The following is a 9,778-nucleotide window of genomic DNA, read 5'->3' as shown; positions in this document are numbered from 1 at the left end:
TGAATGGTGATGCACTTTAAAGATCCGTTGACACAACAACAGATGAATCAACTCCTCTTTTCCATTTTACGATGCTATGTTCTTTACAGGAAAACAAAAACAGAGACAAAATGAGGATAATGATAAACGTGACGATCGTTCTTCTTGTCATATCTGGAACGGTTCATCTTACAGTCACAGCACGACCAGTCAGCACTACAGCTGTACAAAATTCTGGCCTAAACACTGTCGGGACATTAGTCGTCAGCCTTAAAAGTCATTCAGACATTGAAGTCATCGACAGCAATTTGACGACACACTGGCAGCCTTTAGGCAATGTTTCAGATTCTACTGAGATCGTCAAGAGCTACTTATATATTGGAGCAACCCCACGCCAAGACAAAATTGTTCGAATCAAGACATTTCTAGAAAGGAATTTTAATATATCAGAAATCAGCCATGAAATTATGACAGAAATCTATACAGAGACAGTAGAGATTGGTACGCCGAATTTTACTGCGCAAAATGAGGAAGAGCCTACAAGCCCTAGGCCGATTTGGAAGTGGCAGTCAGTTGCATGGACATGGGTGACGATTCCGCAACTAGCAATGTCCATACTAGGAATAGTGGGAAACCTGACAGTGATCCTGGTGTTGTTCCAAAGGCGCCACGCTTGTCGGTCAACTGATGCACTGATTGGTGCTCTGGCCGTTGCGGATTTCTTCACATCAGTGTTCATGGTTCCGCTGCCGAGACCACTGAAGGTTCCTGGAACATGGTTAGGGGATGTCTACTGCAAGGTTGTTTACACATCATTGCTCATGTGGGTTTCAGTGGGTGCTTCCGTCTTCATTCTAACCTTGATTCCTATAGAAAGATACATTGCGATTGTCCACCCTCTTCATTTCAAGCGTCTTGTAACACGGCAGAGAGTTGCCAAAGCTGTTGCCATGTCATGGCTGGTGGCATTTTTGGTAAACTTGTACTTATTGTTTGTGGCTGGTGCCAAGGGCGGCAGGTGCACTGAGGTGTTTCAGTCATGGACTGCCCAGATCATCACCGGCTGTGTGCTTTTCCTCGTTCAGTTTCTAATACCAGCTGTCATCATGCTTGTAGCCCAGATTCTGACCGCACTGATGCTCCATCGACAGTCCCGCCGGAGGATAGGAGAAGATTCTAAATGCGATAATTCGAACCCGTCAGCGAAGTATCTTGTGGCTAGGAAAAATGTTCTCAAGATTCTGTTCCTTGTTGTTGGCGTTTATCTCATTTCGTGGACACCAACACACACGGTTTATCTATTGTACAACCTTCGTGTCCTGTCAGCGTCCTATTTATACGGCCCCCTTTTCACTGCTCTAAATGTCCTAGCCTTCTGCAATTCTTGCGCAAATCCTGTAATTTACACGATTCGGAATCCTGAATTCCGCAAAGCGATAGTAGAATTGTTCAAATCACCCACTAGCTCATCAGGAAAAGCGGCTTTGTTCAGCGAAAAAACAATAGGGAATACAGATTCAACAATCTACCATGTCGATGTCTAAGCAACTTTTTCGACGTTAATTCTACATGATCACTGGAAGTAACTATGGGTACAGATTGTTGTAAAGTTACATCAAATATGCACTGAAAATAATAATCTGGCAGTTTTACATCTTGCAGTATGCTTAAAGTCTGTATAAGCTTGTAGATCACCTTGGATTTTGATTAGAAACATTCTCAGTTTACCCTCCCAGAAAGTTTCGAACCCCCTTTTCCTTAGATTCAGATATTGGATTTTCAAACGATTAGATCAGCAAACGAAAACAGAATGAACGAGAAAAGCACTCTGAGAGCGCAGACCTCAGCCAAGTAGCTACTTTCCACCGTGCAGAATTAATGTGCGCCTATCAAGCGCCTATGAGAATATGGCGATCACGAACTGCGTATCAATAGTCAGAAATAGGGCCGAGTTGTCCCTGAGACCGAGTTAACCTGGATCCTTCTGGAATAAAAGTCGGTATACCGACTTTTACTTTTGATCTCAAAATACTCCGAAAGAACTCATCATCCCGGCAAATCGCATCAGCCAGGTAAGTTTCTTGGTAGACTCTTTTGATTATTACAAGCAAATATGAAATTGTGCCAGACGGGTTCTCAAACCCTTACCAAAACTGGCCCATCCTCAGTAAAAGCGTTCAAATACGGAATTTTGGTGTCGCCGACATTCCATGACAGTTTGCGGTTCCCTTAAACCTATTAGATACTATTTAAATGTTTATAGGCCTAATATATCACGAGGACTTTATTTGTTAAAAATAAACACGATCAAATGCGGTTGTCTGCCTTTTTGTATAAAATTTTGCTGTTGAACTTCGTGAAGACCCCAAAAACGCAGTGTCGCCGGCTATTTCAGAATTATGTTTTATTGCTCCTCTCCGTCCACAAACACACTTTCCAAATATCATTTTCATGGACGATGAGCATTATATGTGCTAATCACAATACTCAAAAGGTTCCAAAATTTTTATTGACTTCTTTTTTATAGCCTTTTGAAACCTGTCGCCAAGTTCACCGCCAGATACGTAACCAGTTTTTTTTAGTGTTACAGCATTGCGAAAATAACAAGACTATGCAATGACCCTGTGTATATGAAACCCTGAGGATATGCTTCATACATTGGAAGTACTTAGATTTTTTTGTGCAATAGCTCTTTATTGAGAATACGGTACAATGTTTGAAATATCGGTTTTCTACACTTTTATTTGGACAGATACGTTACATACTTTTCACGCCACCCACTGCGACAGATATTGCAATGTCAGACAATTGTATATTATACATTACTCCTCGGAATGACGCATCGATTCAACATTAAAGTTTAGTACAAGTAAGAAATATTTGGTAGATATCGCTCTCATAATAATATGATCGACCATATACGTTACCACAGATACGTTACCCCATATACGTGACCGAATTTTGCTCATTGGTCTTGTGCTTTCTGGGGATCAAATCTGGTCAAAATTCATCCCTACACACTACATGCTTCGTTTTGTTGGACCTCAGGATTATATTCTTACACCAAAAGGACAGAGAGGTGAAAAAGAGCAACACTTCCACATGATTTTTCTTTCTGCGTCAGTGTCTCACAACTTAATGCCAAGTTTTCCGACAGATACGTTACCACATAATCAAAATGCTGAAAAGAAATTGTAAATGTTTTTACAAACAGATCACTGTGTGCATATAAACTCCAAAGTTCTATTCTATAAAACCCAGCCACTTTCATATTCTATGCAACAACTTTGAACGTTTATTTTACAAGACGAAGCTAAGATTCAGCATATCAGTTTTTTTGCTTTTCAAATTTAGCAGATACGTTACGTATAATTCAGGGCACCCACGGTGACAAATAATGTTATGTAAAACAAAGTGTTCATAAAACAATTCTGCATAGAATGACGCTTCCATAAAGAATTAAAGTTATGTTCAAATGAAGAATATTCAGTAGAAATTGCTCTGTAACTTCACCGACAGATTCATTTACGGTACGCCAGATACGTTACCAAACTTTGAAAGAGTAAAAAGTAGTTTATGAAAGGCTTCCGAGAAAAGTTTCAGTGTTCTGTTGCATATTTATTCTAGTGTTTTTCAACATATGACGAACTACTCAAGATTCATTGATAAGTTGAACAATTATTTATTCATTTTCATTAAAAGGGATGAGCCAAATACGTTACCATAGGTCAAACAACTGTTTAGCATATCGAGTTCATAGAGACTGTACCTATTTCCTTCTAAGTGCCTGCAAAAATATATTTTTAAACCTTGTTTGCATTATCCATCAAAACTTAATGAATATTTATAGTCAGATGGATAAATACATTCAGACGTAAGATGAGAATATTCTGTGAATGAAGAACTCAGCTTTCACATTTAGGGCTCTTTTCCACTACATTTCATAGTTTGAATATTACGTACAATGTTTTAAATGGTTAATTTGGGCTTACATCATTCATTTTTACATCAATTTATGAGGTAAATAATTAAACAGGTGATATTTATTAATTCATACACAACTAAAATTATTACTTATATTTTACCAGATACGTTACCAAAGGTGATTCGATGTTTTTCAAAAGTTATTTCCCCAGGAAAGCAATTCATATTTGTTTTCTGTGGAAATTCCAGATCGGATCGTTCCCTTTGCATGATTTGTGGGATTCGAAACTTTATTTGTAAGCGAAATTTGCTAAAAATACAAAGTGAATCTTAAGGTTATATTTCATTTCAGCAAAAAGCATATTTCAACCTACCACACAGAAATAATTTCTACCAATTAGCAAGGGATGACAACATCTTTACCTCTTGAAAAACCCCAATATCTTTAGGGGGACAGATGTCTTTTCCTGAACAAAAATTGGATCAAAACAATAAATTTAATTCAGAGTCAGGAGTCCATTACAACATGTACATTTGCGGTAACGTATCTGATTGGTGATCAAAAATCATATATGATGCTCTATTTCAATTCATTTTTACTCAATGAATGGCCATCATTTAGAATGTTCCACTTTTTGTTTCGTATTTGACTGGTTTTGAAGTTTCCGAAAACACATCTTTGAATGTCTTACTTTGTGGTTGATTTTTCGGTTTTGCTCACATGGAATTGAACACTTAATCTGAGAATGGCCCAACTATGTTTTCACTTTAATTGATTCTCTTCTATCTTTGGCAGAAACTAGAGCACGCACTTTCTAGTGCGCGCATGCAAACCTCAAATACGCGCAGCCTGAACTCCAAGTTCATTTACTCTACCTGCCAAAATGTCAAAAATCCTTCATAAATTCCCCGAAAATTTTCAAATCACTACCAAATTTTAATCATCTGTTACCTGTATTATTCTTAAGCTTTCCTGTAAGTTTCATTTAAATCCGTTAACCACTTTTTGAGTTATTTTGCACACGGACAAACTAACTAACTAACTAACTAACTAAGAAACGAACACACAAACCAACGGTAACGAAAACATAACCTCCTCCCTTGGCGGAGGTAATAATACAATACACGTCAATTAGATTACTGTGTTTGCTAAGTACATTTGTGGCTATCCTAGTGTGCACATGGCAATACCGTTAACTGCAGTTTATGTTATCCTTGTCGGTGACCGTTATCAACCTTCTTAGTACACAATTATGACGCGCACCTTGGAACAAGAGGTGGCACACAGCATAATGTAACATTCATATTTTCCTTCAGTTTTTATTCTTCTTACTGTCTAGATTGACATGTTTCCAAATTCAATATTCCACCTACAGTATGCACCAGATTTATCAATTCAAATTCTAAAAATACATAAGCTCCCTCATATAATATAGGGACAACCCCTTTCAAACCTTCTACCGCCACCCACTAACACTTGATGGACCTAAAGGTTTTCAAATATTCCACAAAAAGCTGAAAAAGTCTACCAAAAGAAACTCAATTTAAACACTAAAAATGTAAAACTTCTTTGTGTGGGAGGGAAGGGGATTGAAAAATGCTAAAGCTTTCTCGCCTAGTCCACCTTCACAGACTTACAATTAGGGGATCAAATGTTCTGAAATATCACACCAAATGTGTGCAACAGGTCGTTTAATTTCAAACCTCAAATTGCTAAAGTCCCCTCTTGGGGGGAGGGGAGGGGATAACCCATCTCACACCTTCCTCTCGCTACCATCGACCTGCAAATTCCTACACTTTATAGACTGAAAAAAGCAAATAATTCAAATTGTCCAGCAGTTCAGTGACTTTTAATTCTAAAAATTCACAAGCTCTCTAGCTGATGGGGAGAAGGAGAACCCCCCCCCCCCCACACACACACACATTCTTCACTCTTCACCAAACCTTAATGGACTTTCCAGAATGGAAATTTCCAGAAAGGTGAATTTCCATTCTAAGATTTTACGTAAAAAAAAAAAAAAAATCCGCCCCGGAACCCCCGCTATTAAAGTCCACGTTCAGAGTCTTACACACTGGGAGAACGTTCAAAATATTTATCACAAATATTTCCCCCTCCCCCGCCGCTTAGCACATCCCAATATACTTGTACTTTGGGGATTGAAAAATTCCAAACATTTCACACAAAAAAGTGTATACTAGATCGCTGAATTTCAATTTCAAAATGCAGAAGCTCCCTCGTATGAGAGGGAAGGGGAATACCCCTTCTCCCCCCCCCCCCCCCCGCCTTCAGTCCGTCGTCACAGATCCCCTCCCTCCCCCACCCCCTCCGATATGTATTGCCTTGAAAGGAACTTATCAACAAGATACTTTATCAAACATACTTGGAAATGCACGTTCTGTGAGGCAACATGCAAATGATTAAAAATGAATCAATATATTACCGGAATCTATATTAATGCTGTATTTTGGCTACCATACTGCATTGTTGCTAAAAATTACAAAAATTTATTGAAATTGTATCCGAAAATATTCGAAACGGCAAACGGGCATAATAGTAACGATCACACATGTTCTTATTAAATATTCCACCTGTGTATACCTGGGCTATTAAGCTTTATCGACAAAAAATTTAGCTAATATAAATCCTTCCCATTGTAATGCTGTTATAAAACTGTATGATATTGATTTATACGAAATATTAACAAACTTTGTTTACCATCATGACAAAGTTTAGCAGCATCATTTTGATCGTAATTTTAGCAATCAAACAAGCCTTGTAGAGATGGTACTCTTTAATGTGAAGGACACTGTTCATATGAGATAGGAAGGTCGATTATATCCTGATAACTGCTTGACAATACATTGACGAGTCTATAGTTTGAAACTGCAATTTGTGAAAATCTTGTGGGAAGAGAAATGTGACCTACCCCACTCCAAAAATTTGAATGTGTGTTCGTAATGACATTATGCTTGACAGAATATATAATTGGACCAGAAAATGCAGTGGAAAAATGTTTGGTGCTGGAGAGTCATGGTTAGGTTAAGATTGCGGTATGTTTGTTGAGCTACTTCACCTCATTTTGGGCATGACGAATGGGCATGGGCATGGGCATGGGCATGCATTGGGCATGCTCGGTGATGAAGAGACACTTGTGGTATCATGTATTTACACGACTATTGTTTTTTTCACATGTTACAACCGATTCTAACTCGTTGCGTTTTCTAATCTCGTTGGTAGGTAGGATGATAAAAGACGATTGCTTAGCTGCTTAGAAGCTTCCCTAGGTCTCACAGTCTAGAATGCTGAGAGTCAACCTTAAATGTCTGAACATTATAGCCATCAATTATTATGAACAGGCGAGTGCAAATTTTTTTTTTATGAATTATTGCTTTGTTTATTGATTCATTGTCTTTAAAGAGGATTGATATTGCACACGATTTTGAAATGCACTAAGCAAAGATGAGCTATTGTCCTTATTATTATTGTGATTATCAACATGGGTAGTACTTGTCACTTCTATTTTATTTCTCCATTCATTATCAATACGATGTATAAAAAATTAACAATGTGTCGGCATAGCTTTATAGGAAAATGCTTTGATATGCGTACTGATAGATACAAACGTAGGAAAATGTTAAAATCACAGTTTATAAAGTTATTTCATGTTGAATGTATACTAGGAGGAAATACATTCAAAGTAATAAGTAATATTTTGTGTTTTATATGTTAGCGTATTTGAGCTCTTTCATCAATACCTTGATTTAAACAGGTTATTTTTGTGATCAAATTCGTTGTGAGTATTTGTTCTGAACGATCTCCAAGTCAGTTTGTTGCAGTTTGAAATGCCATTTGTTTTGCATGAAACGGTGAATCTGTTTTTTGCATTATGTTCCATTTACATTGCCTTGAACTTGAATAAAGTCACGATAAAAAAAAACAAACTATGCGACTCTCAAAGAAATCATATGAAGGCTAAAAGAATAGATGGTCAATACTTCGGGATATCTAAACACTGTTTAATTCAATATGTTCGATTTCGTAGAGCCAAGAAAATGTATTTTAGCTGCCGGTCTTATTCCTATTTTGTCTGTGTGTCTGTATAGTGCATACTCAACTAAAATGATAAGCTTTCAAAGTTTGACAAGTGTACGATGCCTTCATTCCCCGTCGTTTCTTTCATTTGTGTGCATTTCCTGTCACTTATCAAGTTTCCACACAATTCACATTTGTAACATACATCAAGAGATCAATGAATACTAACAAATATCTGCATTTTAAGTGCATAATATAGACTTTTGATGATGATATTGTTTTTCAGTGTATAATGCAAACAAAATAGGCATTTTAGACACCCAACAACTGTCAACTATCACTTTATAAGTAAATGATATCATATGACTGACCACATGACTTTCTCTCGTAGCCTCACTGATTACTGACGTAAAGTGAAAACACATTATGGATCATTTTATATGAGCTCTTTATGGTATGTAGTAAATTAACATTTTCTTTTTATATTTCAGTGGCGTCCCTATATAGTGCAAAATCAATAGAAGCAAAGTATTTTCTACCAGTGCAGCAAAACTTGTCTATTCAAACAAAATCAAGCAAAGAAGTATAGCACAGTTAATACATGACAGATATGCGTAAATCCGTTCTTATGCAATATTTAAGATTCTCTTTGCTACTGAACGATGATTGTGTGACATCCATTTTTTTAAAGTCTTTTGCAAAATAAAACAGACGATTACGATTCAGCGACTCCTGCATCTGAGTATGGTGTCCATGAACTTATCAGATACTTACAAAATCAAGGTGATCTCCAGAATAATAATATTACTGAACGCACTGGCAATTGAGATAAATTCCTTTCCAACCTGTTGGAGAAGCCTTGGATCAGCGGAAATTAAATTCCAATCAACCTTGTCATTTCATTCACGACGAATGGCCGCAACCATGTCCATCGGTCTTGCACTGAAAGTAAATAACGCCCGTTTCCATTACGGCGGTTATTCATTGATATCGAATTCACGTTAATCATGTTAAAAGCCGATCAATATGAATGGATCCCGGCCACCGAATTTATTATGAGACAAAGTGGTAACAATTGTCACAGAACTTTATGCATGGCGTGTGTTACCAGACCTACACGTAACGAACTCACGCTAATAAGTTCAGGCTACCACGATCCAAGCCAACAAATAACATCCCACAAACAATAAAAATACTCCTGAAATTACTTTTCTACAATTTGATTAATTTAGTATTGAAGAATAAAATGAATTCACTGTTGTATCTGGTGGAGGAATTAACCATTACCGTGGCCCGTAATCATGATAAGATTCAGACTCCCCTGAATGATATCATTGTTGATATAGTCGTACTTTGTTGATTGCATCGCATTTTATCAACGTAAGTATAGTTATATTTCTTTTCTGTGAGTATATCTGAATGACTCATATAAATTCGAAACACATAGTTATATCGTAACATAAATTCAAATGAATCAGTTACTGTAGCTGAACTTAAAAAAGCAACAACAAAACAAAATCACCAAATTGTTTCTAGATACCCAACAAAAAATGTCAGAATGAATCTGGCAAAACTGTTACTGTATGGAATGAACTGAAGCAGAGAGAACTTACGCTATTCAAAACGGACTTTTAAAGATCCAAGAATGAATGAGTCATCTTCTCAAACATCAATGTCTATACATGTTCTTGCATTAAGAACACTTCCCTTTCCTCCTCTGTATTGTTTGTTTTTTGTAAGTTTTTTTCTGCATTTTTAAAATTTCAGCGCAGAAAAAACAAGTCATAATCATTACTGACCATACTGACACAAACAATGTAAAGTGAACTTGCAAATTTGTTA

The 9,778-nt window shown here is 37.0% G+C and overlaps 1 protein-coding gene across 1 annotated transcript; it reads left to right on the top strand.

Moving 5' to 3' along the window:
- Nucleotides 1–587: 587 nt before the first annotated feature.
- On the top strand, nt 588–1,523 carry LOC139728018 (QRFP-like peptide receptor). The gene has a single exon (XM_071638984.1). It carries the CDS (start codon nt 588–590, stop codon nt 1,521–1,523), a length of 936 nt encoding a protein of 311 aa, XP_071495085.1.
- Nucleotides 1,524–9,778: the final 8,255 nt, after the last annotated feature.

Source organism: Diadema antillarum, unplaced genomic scaffold (genome assembly GCF_040938485.1).
Source record: "Diadema antillarum isolate AM-2024a unplaced genomic scaffold, OU_Dant_1.0 seq00000161_RagTag, whole genome shotgun sequence".
In the NCBI taxonomy this organism is placed as follows: Eukaryota; Metazoa; Echinodermata; class Echinoidea; order Diadematoida; family Diadematidae; genus Diadema; species Diadema antillarum.
Note: the sequence above shows the minus strand (reverse complement) of the source record. Positions and strands in the feature narration are given on the sequence as shown.